This window comes from Aethalodelphis obliquidens, unplaced genomic scaffold (genome assembly GCF_003676395.1).
Source record: "Aethalodelphis obliquidens isolate GAN/ISIS:26980383/991018 unplaced genomic scaffold, ASM367639v1 scaffold85, whole genome shotgun sequence".
NCBI classification, from domain to species: Eukaryota; Metazoa; Chordata; class Mammalia; order Artiodactyla; family Delphinidae; genus Aethalodelphis; species Aethalodelphis obliquidens.
The window spans coordinates 5,365,715-5,385,754 of NW_020838029.1; the positions used below are offsets into that span (position 1 = coordinate 5,365,715).

Here is a 20,040-nt window from a genome sequence, read left to right on the forward strand (position 1 = left end):
GTTTTCGTTGCTGCACGTGGGCTTTCTCCAGTTGTGGCGAGTGGGGGCTACTCTTTGTTGCGGTGCACGGGCTTCTCATTGCAGGGGCTTCTCTTGTTGCGGAGCACAGGCTCTAGGCACATGGGTTTCAGTAGTTGCAGCATGCAGCCTCAGTAGTTGCAGCATGCGTGCCCTAAAGTGCACAGGCTTCAGTTGTTGTGGTGCGTGGGCTCAGTAGTTGTAGCGCGCAGGCTCAGTAGTTGTGGTGCACGGACTTAGTTGCTACACGGCATGTGGGATCTTCCCGGACCAGGGCTCGAACCCATGTCCCCTGCATTGGCAGACGAATTCTTAACCACTGTGCCACCAGGAGAGTCCTGGACAAGCTATTTTAACTCTGGTCCTTCCTGTCCTCACCTGTAAATGTTTCTCCATCTCAGGGGGTGGTTGTGAGGATTCAATGAGTTAATAAAGGTCAGCTGCTTAGAACAGAGCCTGGCGTATGTTAAGCACCTAAAAAATGGTAGCTATAATTATTGTCACCTTAATTAGATGTGTTTAATCTAAATGACTGCTTAATACTCAATTGAGATTGACAACACTTTCCCTTAGGAGAAGGGAAAGGTAATTTGGGAGCAGCAGGTGAAGTGTCTAGTGTGGAGGTGGAAGGTTAGGAGCCAGAAGGCAACTGGAGAGATTCTAGTGAATGAGGGCACAGAGATATGCTCAGGTAGGGGAGGGAAGAGCCAGAGATGGAAGGACTCCAAAGCCTTGATTTACCTCACCCCCAGAGACCAAGCACAACTAACAGGTCCTTTTATTAGGTCTCTCCCCAGCCTCTCATCTGTTTAGCAAGGTACTGTGTTTGGGGACAGAAGTAAGGTAGGGGCAAGGAGCTGGTTTCACAATGATCCCTGCAGGGAGCTGGAGATTTCTACCTGGGCCTGGGCCCAGACTAACAGTGTGTGCCCCCTGGGAGGGGGCAGCGGGATTTTATGCCAAACACATTTGTGTGCAACTCAAATGAAGCCATGGTTGTCATGTCACACTGGCACCATTTCTATGGTGGGTGGCCTGCACAGCTGTTAGGCACAGAGGCCCTCAAAGTTCCCCTCCTCTCATATGAGTTCTCTTTGGCTATGGGGCCACTCATTAATTCCACTGGCCTGTTAAGCTGACCTGACCTAAGCCCATGCCCCAGACAGTGGTGATGAAGTAGACGATCCATGACTGGGCAATAGGGCCTGGGGTTTTTTGGCTGAGTCTGGCAAGCTTGGTCAGGTCAAGTCTTAGGGATTTTGTTTTGTTGTTTTTGAGGTTCATGGCTGCATATCAGTTTATATATTTATTTTATTTTCATTTTATCAAAGTAATATATGTTCATAATTTTAAAAGACATATAAGCTACATATATATAGTCACCCTTCAGAGTTAAACACTTGAAGCTCTGTTAGCTTTTTCTTCTGATATTTATTGTCACATTTTTAATGGTGTGCCAATACTGCTATTTCTTGACTTTTCTGTTTGAAATATCTTTGTGCACACAAAGATACACACATATACATATATATACATGTATACACATATGTATATCTATTCCATATATAGATATATATTCTTGTAGCATCTGTCTTTTAAATGATATGTAATGTAATATCTTTTAAATGATAAATATAGAGCTCATTGCTTATAATTAAAACAGAAGCCCTCTGCTCCAACCCTAAGCTTCACTCTTCATAGTCAAATACTTCTAAACCTCTTAGCTGTTTCTTCTAATATTTACCTCCACATCCCTAAATGATATACCAATACTGTCATTTCTTTATTTTTTTTTCTGATTTAAATATGTACTGCCTTTTTATTTTTTTAGAGTGGGATTTAGCTCTCTTACTACCAGCAGCACCGTATGTGCACTCCCCTCATATATCCAATATTGTCATATCACAATTTCTGGTGTTAACAGTATTCCATATTTACATTATAAGGATTATAAATATTGTTCACAGCTGAGTCATGTAGAATACTGTGATTACATTTTCTTCCTTGGCCAACTTGTTTTCCTGGAGTTAATAATTGCCTCTCTTTTTTCTATTTGCTTAGTTTTCTATGATTTTTTTTTTGTTTTTTTTGCTAATGCATCCCCAATTTCTCCATCAAAGCTGTAAGATTCATGCAACACATTACATAAGCCATTACTTTCACCCTTTTCTTGGAGATCTCCACCTTACTCCAGTCTGGGCTAGTTGCTGGAGGCTTGGTTTACAAGTGCTTGGATTTCAAGTACTTAGCAGGCATCTCTTCTGTATACCTAATTCCATGTGGAGTCCTAAGGGAAATACACAGATAAGACACAGTCCCTGTCCTCAGGGAGCCTACCGTCTCAAGGATGTTTAATTCATTCAGATGTCTTGCCAGAAGGCTTGAGCTCCTTCCAGGGACTTTGATCTAGGCTGTGTCTTTGATCCCACACTCCAGGCAGAAATTCCCCTCTCCATCTCCACTGAATTACCAAAAGAATACAATACAGTCTCCCAGAGAGCAAATGTGGTCTTAGGCTGCAGTAACAGAAACAGAGCTTCTAGGATAGGAGGGCTGATACTTCTACTTGACTCTGTGTTAATAAACTCTGTCTGGGGATTGCATTCAGTTGCAAGGGACATAGAAAAATAGGAACTTGTCTGAATAGGAACAACCAGGGTAGAACAGAGAACTGGAAACCACATCCCAAAAAATAGTTGAAAAACTAGTTTGGCTTCTTGGAAGAGTAGTCTACACATAGCTCTCTCAATTTTTCTTCCCTCACATTCCCTTTTAAATTGGCTTCAATTTGGTTTCTGCCCCCACTGCTCCACTGAAACTGATCTCACCATGATGAGACTGCCAGCATGTCCGCATCTGCTGACCACTCTTATTCTTTGAAACTCTCCTCCCCTAATTTATAGAATGCCACTCTCTTCTGTTTCTTCTCCAAGCTCTTAAACCACTCCCCCATCTTCATCAGATTCCCTTCTTCTACCTGCCCCTTAAATGTTAGTGTTTTCCAGGGATCCATTGTTGGTCCTTTTCTCTGTGCGTTAATTTTCCCTAGGCAATATCCTTGGCTTCCACTATTACTTTATCAGTCAGAGTGAGCCAGGTTACGCTGTAGTAGCAAACAATTCCCAAATATCAGAGGCTTAACACGATAAACAGTTATTTCTTGCTCATAATACATGTCCAAAATAGGTCAGCAGGGAGCATCTGTTCATGATAGTCACCAAGAGACCCAGGCTAGCAAAAGGTCCATTTCAACACCACTTCCACGGTCAGCAGCGGAGGCAAATCGTACTCCAGCTCTTAAAGCTTCTCCCCAGAAGGGATCCATGTCACTTCAACTCACATTTCATTGGCCAAAGTAAGTCTTATGGCCATACCTAATGTCAAAGGGTGTGGGAAAGTATAGTCCTACTATGTTCCTGATGATTAACTCCTTAACCCTTGATGACTCCCAAACCTTTATTTCTAGCCCAGACCCTCCTTCTGAGCTCAGACCATTGTGTCCAGCTGCCTCCTTGACATTTCTACCTAGCCTAGTATATACTGACCTATATTTCAAAGTCAGCATGACCAAAAACTGAATTCATCTTCTTCACCCCCAAATCTACTCCTCCTCCTGGTTTCCCTTCGTTAATGAATGAAACTACTATTCATCCTGCCACCCAAGCCAGAAACCTGGTATCCCCATCACCTCTCATTCAGATTGTTGCAATAGGCTCCTAACTGGCCTCCCTACCTCCAGCCTTGATGCCTGTGCTCCATCATCCACACTTTCAGAACATAAATCTGAAAAGTTAGTCAGTGATAAGACTAACTTATCACTGACTTAAAAAGTGATAAGCAATCTTTTAAAAAGCAGTTATTTAAAATCCACTAAAGGCTGTCCATTGCCTATAGGATGAAGCCTGGCTCCTCCTCAGCATGCAGAACATATCATAATATGGGCATGGCCTTCCTCCGTAGCCTCATCTCCCATCATGGCCCCCTTTGTACCCTCTAACTATGCTAAACTACCGACAGTGCCTGAAGCCGGCACTGTTTCACACCTCCAGGCCTTTATACCTACTTATTCCTTTGCTTTAAGTGCACTTATTCCTGCCCTATTCCACCCAGTGAACTTCTACCCATTTTTTCCAAGCCCCAACTCTAGCCTCTCCCACATGGAGGTATTTTCCTGTGCTTCAGCCCTCAAAACACCATTGATCCTTCCTCCCTTTATGCTATCATTGCACCAAGTACATACTGTTTATCACAGTGACTTCTAATGATTGATGCACAAGGTTGTCTCTCCTGCTCCTTAAAGATAGCAATCTTGTCTTCCCTATCTCTGTCATATGTAGTTCCCCAGCACAGTGCCAGGCACTTGAACATGTTCAGAAATTGATCATTGCAGGAAAAAGTGAATGGGAAGACCTGACCTGATTCAGGGAAGTTTACAAATACCTACTGCAGGGCTGGCATGGGGACAGGAAGTTTATGGTCCCAGAAGAGCTAGGAGGAGCCACGAGCAATGCCACAGAGAGGCATTATCTCAGCTCAGAAGCAGAAAGAACTTCTTTAACTGCGAGACTTGTCTGAAGATACGGGCTGCCCTAGGAGAGAGCGTGCGCCCTGTGACAAGAGGTGTGCAGTCAGTAGCTGGATAGCTTGTGGCAGTGACGTTGGAGTGGAAATTACAACAGCAGATAGGGAGGTGGAGTTGTGATTCTCACAGTCCTTCCTATTCTCGAGTGGTCATGAACCTGCCTCCTCTGCTCACCTGATTGATATGGGTCATCTAGGCTCCTTCAGAGAACTGCTCCTGCACTAGGGACACCACTTCTCCACTAACCAGGCTGCCCCTGGCCTTGGAGCAGGTGGCCTAAGAGGCTTGGAGGTGACTGGACCCTCTGGAACTGCAGTAGCTCTGGGTTCTTATCCACCTCTCAAGCCATCTCCCCCGCCTTTCCTCCAGGCCAGGCCAGGCCAGGCCACTCTGACTCATGACTGCTCATTCTCAGCAGCAGGAAAGCTGTTGCTTATTTTTACAGCCACTTAAAGTAAAGCCATGTCATCCACCTGCATTTGCCCTGTAATGCCTCTCATCTCAGTGTGACTCTGCCAATCCCAAGGAACTACTCCCAGAGATATGTCCAAGATCTCCCTCCCCTGGGTTGGAGAGATTGACCTTGACCTTACCCTGTTCTGACCCAACCTTCTGAAAGCCCAGAATCAGGAATAGGAGCGTGCGGCTCTTTTCAGACCTGCCCAAGGAGGTCCTTCACACAATGCTCTGTGTATTGATGGATGCAGCACAAAGAGACATGGGATTAGTCACCAGAGTACCTCCCTTCTAATCCTGGCTTTATAGTTGATTTCTCGCATGTTTCTGACTTGGCTGAACCAAATCCCTTTTCTGAGCCTCAGTTTCCACCTAGGTGAATTCCAGGGGCAGGGTGGTTATGTATGTGCTGTGGACAGTGGGTTTCATTCCCAAGCCCAGCCCAGATTGCCACTCTGCCTCCACGGTCTCTGCAGCTGCAGCTCCTGGCCAAGTGTCCCAGGAGTGCATTAGGAAAGCAAAGAGCCATGAAGAGGTCTGTAGGGAGGATTTGGATGGGGAAATAGGCCCTAGGGAAGGAAGCAAGCTGGAATCCAAGAAGGAAACTGCCGACTTCCTGGTTGGCAGGAACTGAAGCTCTCCTCTCTGGAGGGTTTTCCCGCCCCCTAACCGAGGAGCCCAGGATGGCCTCCTCTTCCTAAACCTTCTGGCCCTGAGTCTTGGCTGTGGGCTGTGTTTGTAGGTACACACTTGTATGCATTCCCGTAGCACCCTGGGGGCCAGGAGAAGTCACATGCTTCTTCCCAGAGGAGCATAGGGATGAGAATGCCCGCCAGGGCTGCAAGTCAGGGAGCAGGAAGGTAAGGCTCTCCAGGTCCTCCCACTCCTCCCTAAACTAGCAGCTGCAGAGCCCAGGATGGGTGGGGATCCCCCTCGTCTTACCTGCTCCCATTTCAAGAGTGGTTTAAGGGACTTCCCTAGTGGTCCAGTGGGTAAGACTCCCTGCTCCCAGTGCAGGAGGCCCGGGTTCGATCCCTGGTCGGGGAACTAGATCCCGCAGGCATGCTGCAACTAAGAAGCCCACATACTGCAACTAAAGATCCCGCGTGCCGTAACTAAGACCTGATGCAGGCAAAATCAATCAGTAATTTTTTTTTTTTTTTTTTTTTTTTTTTTGCGATACGCGGGCCTCTCACTGCTGTGGCCTCTCCCGTTGCGGAGCACAGGCTCCGGACGCGCAAGCTCAGCAGCCATGGCCCACGGGCCCAGCCGCTCCGCGGCACGTGGGATCTTCCCGGACCGGGGCACGAACCCGTGTCCCCTGCATCGGCAGGCGGACTCTCAACCACTGTGCCACCAGGGAAGCCCCAGTAAATATTTTTTTAAAAAAAGACATTATACAAAAACAAAAAAAAGAGTGGTTTAACAGCCCAGCCGGGAGGAGGGGTGGGATAGCCTTCTCAGCTTCCTTTTTGGGTTAATTGGTGTTCCCTCTAGTTACTCCCTGCTTCCTTCCCCTCCCAGTTCCCATAGCAACTTGGCTGTAGCAGCCAGAACTTGATTGAGCCCAGCGGTGGCCTGCTGGAGGTGGGGAAGGGGATTCTGTAGGGAAAGCAGGGCACTGTCAGGTCAAGGCTTTTCACCCCACCCATCATCTGCTGCTACCTTGAGGGTCCAGGATGGTTAAGCTCAGAGGACAGGGCATGATGAAGAAGGCTTTCCTGCCAGGGCTGGAGTTTGAAGAGCCTGAAAGCCAAGAGCAGGCCTGGTTCTCCTCAGCTCTCCTCCCCTCCCCACGCTAATGTGTCCTGCCCCCTGAGTTTGGAATGCAGTCACTGGTAGGATGGTCCAGTAGGAAGAACCCTGGAGTTAGAGTCGAGAAACTGGGTTTCAAGTTCCTCCCTCTGCCACTACTTTATGTGACTGTAGAAGAGTCCTTCCCCCCCACCTTTTCTGGGCCTCAGTTTCCTCAGCTATAAAATGAAGCAGGGCTAAGTTCTCTGCATATTAAAATTAACTGAGGTGTTTTGAAAGACTCTAGATGTGTGGGCCCCACCCACAAGGATTCTGACTGACTTGATCTGGAGTGCAATGTGGGCCAAGCAGAAGCATTTTTAAAAGACTCTCTGAAAACCATAATTCAAAAAGAGTCATGGACCACAATGTTCATTGCAGCTCTATTTACAATAGCCAGGATATGGAAGCAACCTAAGTGTCCATCATCGGATGAATGGATAAAGAAGATGTGGCACATATATACAATGGAATATTACTCAGCCATAAAAAGAAACGAAATTGAGCTATTTGTAGTGAGGTGGATGGACCTAGAGTCTGTCATACAGAGTGAAGTAAGTCAGAAAGAGAAAAATAAATACTGTATGCTAACACATATATATGGAATTTAAGAAAAAAATGTCATGAAGAACCTAGGGGTAAGACAGGAATAAAGACACAGACCTACTAGAGAATGGACTTGAGGATATGGGGAGGGGGAAGGGTAAGCTGGGATGAACTGAGAGAGTGGCATGGACATATATGCACTACCAAATGTAAAATAGATAGCTAGTGGGAAGCAGCCGCATAGCACAGGGAGATCAACTCGGTGCTTTGTGACCACCTAGAGGGGTGGGATAGGGAGGGTGGGAGGGAGGGAGACGCAAGAGGGCAGAGATATGGGAACATATGTATATGTATAACTGATTCGCTTTGTTATAAAGCAGAAACTAACACACCATTGTAAAGCAATTATACTCCAATAAAGATGTAAACAAAAATAAGAAATAAAAAAAGAGGGAAGAGATATGGGAACATATGTATATGTATAGCTGATTCACTTTGTTATAAAGCAGAAACTAACACACCATTGTAAAGCAATTATACTTCAATAAAGATGTTAAAAAACTAGTTAAAAATAAAATAGCAGGATACCTGGGGAAAAAAAAAAAGACTCTCTGAATGATTCTAATATGCAGCCAGAATTGAGGAACTAGAGCAAAAGACCTCCGAGAGTCTCCCAATTGACTGTTGTCTGGTTCTGAGACATTTCTTCCTTTGCTCTGCATGCCCCGCCTCCAGCAAGCCCCACAGCTCTCCTGGCTCTTCCCCATCCTTGTGGATGAGTGCCCACATCCCCTGCAACTGCCCAAGCAACCCGGTCCCCTCTGGCTCAGTCCTAACACTGATGAGATGGGGCAAGTGACTTAGGCCTGCCTAGGGAAGAGGGCTGCGGAGACTAAGGCAGGCTTGCTGTCCAGGTGGTAGCCCTGAGAGCCAGACTTTTCATTTGAGAAGGACCCCAGCCCCTTTTTAAAGCACATGGGCCAGCAATGACCTCAGCTGGCCATATGTGGGGCTAAGGAATTGGATTACCTCTCAGCCCCGTGTCACTTTACTTCCTCCATTCCTCTCACTAGTTCCTTGCCTTTTCCTGTCTTGCCTCCCACAGGCCTGGTGTCCTCCTCAGGCAACCTGCTCGCCATGGTGACTCTGGGGCCTGGGGCCTGAGGGAGGGTCGTCTAGCTAAGGAGAAAGGCCTCCCTCCCACTGTCAGGCCACCCCTCTCCCAGCCCCGCCTCCCTCAACTCCCTCTCTCTCTCCCAGAGCAGAGGCGGGGAGTGCCCGGCCACCAGCGCCTGCTGTTAGGCTAATTGCAGTTGCCTGGGAGGAGAGCTGGCCCTCCACTGCAGCCTCACCTGGGAGCAGGAATATTAAACCGAAAGAGCCCAGGGAGAATCGCGCAGGGGCCTCTGAACCCCAGCAGTGGAGGACTGGGCTGTTCCACACAATTCAGGGTGAGGGTGGGGGTGGACTCTGGGTCCAGGCTGCAGAGGTTGGGGCAGAGGCTGTGGACAGAGCTGCCTCTTGGCGCCCTGGGACCCACAAGATGGAGGGGGGGGAGTCTCCAGGGTACTGGGGCCCTTAGCGTTAGGGATATCCTTTTGTTTCCTGTCTTACTTTTCTTTCTGTCTCCCCCATCTCCTTCTGTTGTCTTATCCCTCTTTCTTATCTTGGCCTTCCTCTGTTCCCATCTTCTTTACCCCCCTTTATTCCCCTGCTGGCTCTTGAACCCTCCTCTTTCTTCCTCCGTCTTTCTTACCCCACCTCTTCACAGCCCATCTTCCACGTCTCCTGTCCCCCACCCTGTTATCCCCTACTCTTTCTTACCCTTCATCTTCTCTCACCCTCACTGTACCTCTTTACCTCCCTTACACCCTCCATCTCTTATTCCCCTGCTTCCTCCCCAGTGCTGTTTTTTCCTACCCCCGCTATAACCACCATTTCTTACCTTCCAACTCCCTACTCTCTTACCCTCTCTTTCTTCCTCCCCTCCTCCCTTGTGCCCCTGGACTCCACTGCCACTCTATCCTAACCCCTGAGCCCCTCTCCTACCCCTGTAGCTCCCTCTTCCCCTGCCTCTTACCTTTACTTGTTCCTTTCCACCTCCTTCCACTCCCTTCTCACTCCATTGCACATACCTTTTATCCCAATAATTTCACTCTTGAGTTTATATAAATAAAATGTAACACAAGTGTTCAAGAGAGGTGTGTACAGACCTGCTCGCTCACCAAAGCATTGTTTGTGATAGTGGAAACCTGGAAATAACTTAAGTGTCCATCCACGGGAGATTGGTATCCTTTGCACTTCATTCATATGAAACTGTTCTCCATTCTTTTAGCACACCATGATGTGCTCACATCTGTACCTTTGCTTAAGCTGTTGCCTCAGTCCAGAATGCCCTTTTGTCTCATCTCTGCCCATGCCATCTAAAATTCTACCTTGAGTCCCAACTCAACTCTTTTTTTAAAAATATTTATTTATTTATTTTTGGCTGTCTCGGGTCTTAGTTGTGGCACGCGGGATCTTTCGTTGTGGTGTGCGGGCTCTTCGTTGCAACATGCAGGCTTCTCTCTAGTTGTGGCGCGTGGGCTCCAGAGCACGTGGGCTTGGTAGTTGTGGCCCTCAGGCTTAGTTGCCCCACAGCATGTGGGATCTTAGTTCCCTGACCAGGAATCGAACCTACCGCCCCTGCATTGGAAGGTGGATTCCTAACCGCTGGACCACCAGGGAACTCCCCCAGCTCAACTCATAACCTCACTGAAATCTTTTCTGGCTTTTCTATTTGCTTCACTCCAGTGGCCCGTGGTTTAACTTCTCTTATAATATAGAAAATGTGCCATCGTTTCAAGTGAGATCTGTCTATCCATGAAACTGAAATTTCTTTGAGAGTAGGGACATGTCCTCATTTACTCATCTGGTTCATTCCATCAACAAGACTTGTTTTTTTACATATATTGTGATGAGTACTCAATATGGTCAATAAGACCGACCCACGTCTGCTTTTATGTGTCTTACGTTTTAGTGAGGTTGACAGAGAAAAACAAAACAAGGATGCAGACAAACTCATACTTGTGGTGAAGAAACATTTAAGAAAAAGAATAATGAGGGGGCATTCTCTAACTAGAGTGGTCAGGGAGACCCTCTCTGAGGAGGTGACTTTTGAACTGAGGCTTCAAAGTTGAGAAGGACCTAGCCAGGCCAAAAGTGGTGGGGGGCAGGGGAAGAGCATATCAGGCCAAGAGAACAGTGTGTGCCAAGGCCCCAAGGTGGGAAGAAGTAGGACATGTTCAAGGAAAAGAAAGAAAACCTCAGCGTGTGGAGCATTATGAGCCGTATGGGAGAGGGAGAAAATGAGGTTGGAGAGACAGACAGGGGCCAAGTTATGCAGGGGTTTGAAGTCTGTGGTCGAAAGTTTGGGTTTTATTCTAAATGCATTGAAGGGTTTGAAGCAAGGGAGTAACGTGATTGAATGTCATTTTGAGATTGCTCTTACTCCTGTGTAAACAGTGCATTGGAAAGAGCAAGGGTGGAGGTGGGGAGGCCACATAGGAGACTGTTGTCCAGGTGACAAATGACAGTGCCTGCACAGAGTCGTGAAAGTAGAGGGAGAACTGGCATGCCTTGCTGATGAACTGCGTGTGGGGATGCTGGCAAAGAGAGGAGTGATGGCTGACACCTAAGTTTCTGGATTGAATACCCAGGTCGATGGTCATGGCACTTAACCGAAGTGGTCAAGACTCAGGGGCGTGGGCAGATTTGGAGTAAAAACAAGAACTGAATTTTAAGATTTAGAGCATGTTAAATTTGAGAAGCCAGTGAGGTATCACATCTGTGTTCCTCAGGGGGGTAACTTGCACCACAACCCACTACCACCCATCACCACGCCCCTGCCCCCACTTTGGAAAAGGCCAGTGTGGGATTACATTGCCCAAGTCCATGTTCACCGTGGAGTTATTTGTATTTGAGTGTAAATGTTTAAAATCTGTGTAAGAAGCTCTGACCATGTTGCTCAGAGTGTGGTTGAAAGGCCTCTGGCCGCAGAATGACCTGGACCCTTGTTCCAAAGGCAGATTCCTGAGCCCACCTCAGTCCTCTTGAAGCTGAATTGGAGGGGGGCATCTGCCTTTTTAACAAGTGTCCCAGGGGATTCTGAGGCACACTGAAGTCGGAGAACCATCGCTACAAGGAGCAACTATGGGAAGGTGCCCCTGAAAATACGAAGAATGGATGTGTGCAGGGCTCTGGGCATCCTGTTAAAATGCAGGTGTGACTTGTCAAGTCTGGGGCAGGGCCTGAGATTATGCACTTTTCACAAGCTCCAAGTGATGGTGATGCTGCTGGTCCAGGTCCACACTTTCAGTAGCAAGGAGTTAGATCACTGGTTCTCAATGGGAGATGATTTTGCCCCCCACCCAGGGGATATTTGGCAATGGCCAGAGACATTTCTTGGTTGTCACAATGAGGAGGGGGAGGATGCGACTGGCAACTACTGGGTAGAGGCAAGAAATGCTTCTCAATATTCTATAATGCACAGGACAGCCCCCACTACAAAGAATCATCCAGTCCAAAATGTCAGTAGTGTCGCCGTTGAGGAACTCTGGTCTTGATGATAGCCAAAGAGTATAGAGCAGGGAACCTTTCTTAGCCAGGACCAAGTGCCTGGTGGAAATGGGCTAGATGAGGGGCAGGAAGTATACCCACGAAGTGAAACGGCCAAGCAAAGTTTCCAAATGAAATGTGGTGTCTGCTCCACTCCAGGGCGGACGCCAACAGGACAGAGCACGGGTTAAGTAGAGCTTGAAGGCACATGTGGTGCTTGGTAAGGCAGATTCCTGTTTTTATTAAAAATAACCCCTCACATTTGTATTGCACTATAGAATTTACAAAACATTTTCATATGTGTCATATTATTTGATCTACACAACACCCTAATGAGGTAAAGCAAAGATTATCCTCTCCATCTCTCTTCTTGAGTTTAGAAACTTAACACCATCAGCCAAAGAAATGTTTGCTGAATTGAATGGAAGTGAAATTTACCTCAATATAGGTGACCTCAGACAAGTCAGGACATCTCGCGGGACCAGCTATAAAATGGTATGGTTGGATGGGCCTCTTCCAGCTCTGATATAGGAGTCATTTTGTGATTTTACCAATGAACAAATTCAAAGTCTTGGATGACTGCGGATTGGGGACTTGGGAGTTCTGGCTATGAAATGGGAGATTTTAGGGTCGGAGGTAGTGGTCTTGACCCAAACCCTTCTTCCCCACCCCCTGGATCCTGAGGGTGGGTTGGTGAGCACACCGTGCCCTCCCCCTATAGAGTACAGGTACACCCCTCCTCATCCCTCTCCTCTGAAGCGGAAAGGGGCTGGCGCCTGGGCTGATGCTTTTTCCTCTCCCTACAGGCTGTCTACAAGGCCTGGCTGTGCTCAGAATACTTCAGCGTGACCCAGCAGGAATGCCAGCGCTGGGTGCCCTGCAAGCAATACTGCCTGGAGGTGCAGACCCGGTGCCCCTTTATCCTCCCTGACAATGAGGAAATGGTGTACGGAGGGCTCCCTGGCTTTATCTGTACAGGTAAAGGCAGGGCCCTGGGAGGAGGGAGGAGGCCAGGGGCCCAGAGCAGGCACCAGGTCGGGGCTGTGGGAGCAGGGAGGGCAACAGGGAAGTTGGGTCAGGAGAAGGTTAGTGGCTGCAGGAGTAGGTAGTGAGGCCCCAGGTTGGGATGGGGCAAAGTGGAATAGGGGGAGAGAGCAGAGTGGCCATCTGTATCCAAAACATACCTGGCCAGGGAGTTACCCCAGAAAAACTGTCTGGGGTCCCTGGAAGATGTGTCCAGAAAGGGACGATGCTAAGGGGCAGGGGGAAGAGTCTTGGGCAGGACTACCAGAGCAGCCCCAGCTTTGACAATCACCTCTCTCAGAAAGACATAGCCAGCAGCCCCCTTAGCACCCCACCCCGCCTTGCTTATCCATTGGCAGGGTTGCTGGATACTTCGCCAAAGCGGCCGGAAACCAAGTGCTGTGACGTGCAGTGGGTCTCCTGTGAGTCGGAGAAGAAGAAGTTCAAGGAGTCTGAAGCCCCTAAAACCCACCACCAGCAATTCCACCACTCTTACTTCCACCACTACCACCAACAGTACCCCCACTACCACCCCCGCCACGACCCCCCAGGCCACCTCAGCCACAATCCCTCCCTGCTGCCGGTCTCTGGGGGCTCCCGCCTCAGTCCCAGCAGGATCCGGCTCTACGTCCTTGTTCTCATGCTCCTCCATACCATGGTGTCCTTCTCCAGCGGCCAGGGTGGTGGGGGACCGGGCCTGGAGGCACTGCCTGCCCTAGACGAGGGCCTGACTCGGGAAGAGTGACAGCAAGGAGGGAGATCAGACCTCCACCACACACCGACATCAGCTCCAGCGCCCCCCCCCCCAGGGGGAGGGGGCGGGGGCCCCTCCCATGGGAGGTGTAGGACCAGGTGGGGGGTGGGGGAAATGGGGCAATCACACATCGCCCCCTACCAACCCCCACTCCAAAAGCAGCTCCAACAGAACCGCCAGAGGGCCCCAGGGAGCTGCAAAACTCATCCAGGAGAAAAAGGCAGGAGCAGCAGGTGCCCCCCTCCCAGGCCCCCATCTATGGGGCTTAGCCAAAAAAAAAGGGGGTAGTGGGGGGTGGAAATGCCCACCACCACTGAGAGCCCTGACCCCAAGGAAGGAGGCTTCTCACCCAGCCTTGGCTCTTCAGGGAATGTTGGGGGGCACAGAGGGGAGAAGCTCTTTCCCCCCTCCGCATTCCTTTTGTTGCCACGATCCTTAATTCCTCCTGCCCACACCCCTGCAGGCAACGGCAGACGACGCAGCGGCCCTCCTCCCGCTCCAGCGCACCTTGTCCCATGTGGGGCCGCCACAGGGAAGGGCCCAGCTGGGACATGAGGTGTACGCAGTTGCGGCTAGGTCAGGGCCCCAGTTAAGCTGTGCCCCAGCACCCTAGGCCATGAGGTATAGGAAGGGGGTGCAGAATGAGTGGCGGGAGAGAGCGGAGATAGGGAAGAGGGAGAGGAGAGAGGTGGGCAGAGGGCTTAGAGAGATGGCTAAATGGGCTGTCACCACCTGGCTTTGGGGAGGCAGATGATCAGTGTTGAGGCAGGCTCGAGGACACGTCCCCAAATCAGAAAGGGTTGCGTAAGGAGCCCTCTGGAGAAGGCGCACAGGGACTGGGTTCTTGGGCCTTGAAACAGAAGGCTGAGGGCACATGGTCAGACTGCCGCTGTCTGAAGGGCCATATCTTACAGAAGGTGCACATACTCCCAAGGGCCACTCTTGCCCTGGAGATCTTGGCCTTGGGGCCAAAGACGTTTCCATTTCTGATCTCCATGGGGAGGAGGGACTTAAGCCCAAGAGGGTCAGGCCTGGCCTGGGTCCCCAGACTCCCCCAACTCGTCCTAGCCCAGGCCTCCATGACGGAAACCCTGGTGGCGTTGCCCCAGAGCTTTCCAGAGATGAGCCTCCCCCATCCCCAGCCTGTCCCCGTCCCCAGCCTACCAAAGAGTATTCATCCCTTCTCATCCCTGACCCCATGGGTTACTATCCCAATTGTGGAACCACTACACTGCTCCTCACCCTGTAGCAGGTCCCCTAATCCAGCCACCCGTGCCCCTAGCTGGAGAAAGTCCAGAAACTGGCAAGAGGACCTGCTAAATAAAGACGATGTGCTGTGGTCCCTTGGTTGAGAGACTTGAAGTGTTTAGTCAGGCTAGAGAGCTGCACGAGAGAAGAGGCCTGGAGAGCCCCTTGGGGGCCATTAGCCTTGTGCTGATCTCCTAGGGGTGGGAGGCCACATGGCCTGGGACATCTACAAGCCAATAGGAGCAGACGAGAAAGGAAGCCACAACTGTGTTCCTGGGACAGGCCAAGCGGCTTTCAGTGCCAGAAGGGCCTGTGTCCTGGGCTGCAATGCCAGTGAGTTAAGGGGAGGGGTGGGCCTGGAGCTGCATTAGGGGAAACCAAAAGGGGGAGGGGGAGGGAACAGCTGGAATCAGCTGGCTGGGGGATAAATGGGAAACCTCACTAGTAGAGAGGGAATCATTCAAGGGCCTCAGCTGGGTCCCCAAATAGGCTTTGTGAGACCAGGGAGTCCTTCCCTGCCAGTTTTGTCATTTCTCACAGCGTGTTCCCCTCCCCCTGCCCAGCCCTGTGCCCTGCCCACACACTCCATGTTTGGCCTTCAGCATTTCAGGCCTAGCCACATACCCCATCCCTAGAGTGCTCTTTTCAGCTGGGGAGGGGAAGAGGTGCTGGCTCCTTTCCAGAGATGCTTCTGTAGATGTGAGAGACTCTATGTATTGCCTTGTAACTCCTGCATCCTCAGGAGGGACAAAGGGACCGGGAAGTAAAGGGGGACCTTAGGACCCCAGGGAATGGACCCTTGGAGACTCCCATCCCCTCTTCCCCCTCACCAAGTGCCCAGGAGACCCCTGGCTCAGACCAGCCCAGGGCCTTGCCCAGTGGCAGGGGAAAGGGGCACCTCACTCCACCTCGAAGTCATTTGACTGTCCCCATCCACCCCACTGCCCAGATCTTCCACCACCCCTCCAGCTGCCCCTGCCGTTCGTCACAGGCAGCAGAGCTGGGCAGCTTTCTTACGCCATTTTCTACACTATGCTTCATGAGTAGGACTTTCTTGCACTAGTCCCTATGACTGAGTCTCCAAGCTGGATTCCTAGTAGTCCCTGTCCCTTCCTCCCTCACCTGGCTATGGTTCAGTTGTCGCCCTTCCCCTGCCTCTGTGTTTCGGTGAGAGTCTCTGTATGTGTACCGCTTTCTGTTTTGTTGCACTGTGGGGCAGAAGCCTCTCTGCTCTTGTTTAACCCCATAAAGAAATAAATGGTAAGACTTGATGATAACCTTCCCTTCTTGGTTTTGTTCTGTGGTGTCAAAAATTGCCCAAGGAAAAAGTCTATGGCTTGGGGAGGAGGCGGGACCAGAGGATGCTGAACCTCTGTGCCACCGCTTGTTGGCTCAAGTCTCAGAAAAAAAGGGGAAACTCTGTAGTAGGCCATTCTAGAGAAGGAAATACAAATTCAACCCCCTGCAGGGATCAGGCAGATAAGTGTGAGTGAAGGAAGTGGGCTGGGCTGGCTGAAGTATGGACGCCAAGGCTGGAAGTGGTGACAAGTGCAGGGTGTGGATGTCTACAGGGGCAGCTCAAGCCCAGGGTTGACTTGTGGGAATGTGGGCCCAGCGTTGCCAGGTCTTCTCATTCTTCAAGGGACATCAGGACTCGAGAATTTTACGTGAAGCCTCTAATTTCAAAATGTTGGCTCAAGTCTAAAAAAATCCCATATACCTCTGTGTGGGCTAAATATGTCTGCAGGCCCCACATGGCCTGGGGATTAGCAGTTTTTCACCTTCGTCACGGCCTTTGCTTCTAGTCTCCCAGTCTCATCTCTTGCACTCTGCCTCACCAGGCCCATCTTCCTATCCCAGGCAGAAAGGCGCTTGGGGAGCACAGGAGAGGTGACAGACAGAGCCTTCCACCACTGCCACCTTCTCACATACCCAGGAGAGGGGAGAGCATGAGTTAGTTGGGAGGGAATCTGGTGTCCTCACTGAGCTGCTGAATTCCTTCACGGAGAAAACCCAAGTCCCTCAACTCCCCAGAAAGCAGCAGAGCACGGAGTTTAGGGCGTGGTCTCTGGAGCCCGAGTGTATGAGTTCACGACTTGGCGTGAGTTCCCTGACTTTCTTGAGCCTTAGTGTCCTCATCTAGCAAGAGGGTTATTGTGAGACTTAGATGATGGACATAAAGCGCTTCGCACAACAGCTGGCATGAAGGAGCCGCTCAACTATTGATCATTATTATTGTCATCAGTCACCCGGTCTTTCTTCTCTTTCCTTGACCTCCACCTAAAACAGTCACCAAGTTCCGTCAATTCTCCCTGTGTAACATGCGTCAACTCCTTCCCCTCCTTTCCACCCGCTCCCTCTCAGCCGCTTCAGACTCTCAGCAGCTTTTGCCTGGACTACTACAATACCCCACAACTAATCTCTTCTTCAATTACTCCAATTTCGATCCATCTTCCCCAGCACTGCACACTTCGGCACTTAGGAGGCACGCCATAAATATTTTTGTGAAAGAACTGCTGCCGTAAAGCACACATCTAATCTTCCCAAAGGGAACATATTACACCCGTGAGCAAAAACATCAGATGGTTCCACATTGCCTGTAGAATCGAGTGTAAACTTCCCAGCATGACTTTCAAGGCTCTTTGGATTCTGATCCCATCCTACCAGTCTGAGGCTGTCACACACTCCCATCCCACCTTTCACTGAATGAGCTCTGCACCTTCTCACCTCCTGCCCTTGGCTCACATGGTTTCTTTTTCCCGGGATGTCCTCTCTCCATCTCTGTCCATCACTGCCTTTCAGAGTCCAGTTCAAATGCCACCTCTGCTGTGAAGACTTGCACATTCCCCCTCTCCCAAGCTGAGGGGGAGCTCCCCTTGTCCTCTTCAGTACTTCTGTAATACTTTGTACCTTAATCATGGTACTTACCACATCCTGCCTGTATTTGGCTTATTCACTCATTCAAAACATACCTATCGAGCAATTACTATAAGTCAAGCACTATGCTGGGTGCTGGGAATAGCAGTAAAATACAGACACGTTATAGATCCACAAGATAACATGATGTCATGTGTTCAGCAACCATCATATGCTTACTATAATGTTCAAGTTTTTGTCTCACCACATGTCCATGAGGGAGCCAGGCTCTCTTGGCCTTGAGCGTAGGAAAGAGAGGCAAGGGACTGGAGGAGGCTATATACCCACAGTGCTAAGGGAGTAAAGGGCACAATGGCTGTGCCAAGGAAGTGACCCTACCAGCCACACGTTGCCCTTTGACTCCTGGATTTTGCCCTGCAGCTGCTCCTCTGAGCGACCCCTTCACGCACTGGGCCTAGGCCCTGGTGCTCTCCCTTCAGGGCAGTCCAGCTGCAGGCAGCCTCAGTCTCTTCCAGCCTCAGCATGTGCAGGAGGGGCGGCGGCAGTGACTCACACCCCTGGCCATGCAACAGAATCACCTGGAGAGTTTCCGCTCTGGTCCCACCAGCAGAGATTTGGATTGAATTAGCACAGGTTGGGATCCCAGCTTCAGTATTGTTTAACAGACTCCACAGGAGATTCTAACGTGCAGCCAGGCTTGCCAATCACGGGATGAAGCGATGGCTGGGGCTATGTGAAGTCCTTGTTATTCTCAGATAAGTGGTGCTAGAAAAAGGCCACTTACAATGAGTCCATTTGAAGTGGGGACCAACATTTCACAATAGAGTGGGGGAAAAGGAGGGAAGGGTTTGACTGGGACTTTATCTTGGAAAATAAAATTGGAAAGGTGAAAACATTTTTGTTTAAATTTAAAATGTGTAAATAATTGCACATATGCACTAATTCTTAGAATGAACAAAGAATGAATCAAGCATTGGGGGATAACAATTTTCCTGACTGACGTGCATGACAACACAATATTGACTTTTGCCACGCAATCATAAACAGAGTTTTGTTTTATTTTTCCAAAATTAGAGAGCTTCTTCAATTATCCCAAGGACCTCGTGTGATCCTTTGAGAGTTGAATCATTCTCTTTGAAGCCTTGATCCTGTCATTACCCAAGTCAATTTTCTCTTCTGCTGGTGGTAACTGGTCTCTCTCTGCCAAATTCCATTTATGAATGACTCCACATGACGTTAGAGATGGTCTTCTACATCACTTTCATTGACCTCATGAAACCCTATATCTTTTTCGAGACCTTCAGTTTCACTCTGAAATATATTTGCATTGTGTAATACTAGCAATTAACAAGAGGCTGAAAAAGACCTTAGCATAATGGGTTTGGATAAACTGTATTAGGCTGTGAAATGGGGGGGAAGGGACTTACATGTAGGACTCAAAATAGTGAATTATTTGGTGCTATGACGGCTTTGCCTTTCATAAAGTCCCGTTTCCTTTTGGGGTTAATGTACTTATCTCTAACATAAAACGATAGGGTTAGATGTCGTTATAAAAATTAAATAAATTAACTTAAACGAAGTAGTATATGTGATAGCGTTGAGCACAGTTCTTAGCACAGAGGAGGAATTCATAATCCTTGCTTTTCCTTCCCTCCAAAAACATTCTTAGATGTTTTGGACACATGAACAGAAATTACTCCAAAATACCTCTAGAGTCTGACAATTTCTCCCACCTCCATTGTCACCACGTAGACCAGGCCACCATCAGCTCTCTCCTGGACCACTGCAATGGCACTCTAACTGGTCTCCCTGCTTCCAATTTTGCATACACACACACACACACACACACACACACACACACACACACAGTCCACCCACAGTGATCTTTCAAAAATGCAAATCAGATCATGTCTCTCCCCTGCCAAAACCCTCCAATAGTTTCCCAGCTTAATCGGAATAAAATCCAAACCCCTTACCATGGCCCACAGGGCCCTACATGACCTGTCACTTGCCTACCTCCAATCGCCCAGTACACTCCCTTTAGTTTCCTTCAGCCACCCGGCCTTATTTCTTTTCCTCTGATACACTCAGCTGACTCCTGTCTCAAGACCTTTGTACCTGCCCTTCCTCAGCCTGAAATGTTCTT

General features: G+C 49.3%; 1 protein-coding gene across 1 annotated transcript in view; it reads left to right on the plus strand.

Annotated features, from left to right (window-relative positions):
- Window positions 1–16,294, plus strand: part of NALF2 (NALCN channel auxiliary factor 2) — a 29,141-nt gene extending 12,847 nt beyond the window's left edge. Inside the window, exons 2-3 of the mRNA XM_027093575.1 lie at window positions 12,799–12,970; window positions 13,375–16,294. Of these exons, the coding sequence (XP_026949376.1) occupies window positions 12,799–12,970; window positions 13,375–13,760 (558 nt within the window). The 3' untranslated portion in view covers window positions 13,761–16,294. The remainder of the gene's footprint in view (window positions 1–12,798; window positions 12,971–13,374) is intronic.
- The last annotated feature ends 3,746 nt before the right edge of the window (window positions 16,295–20,040 follow it).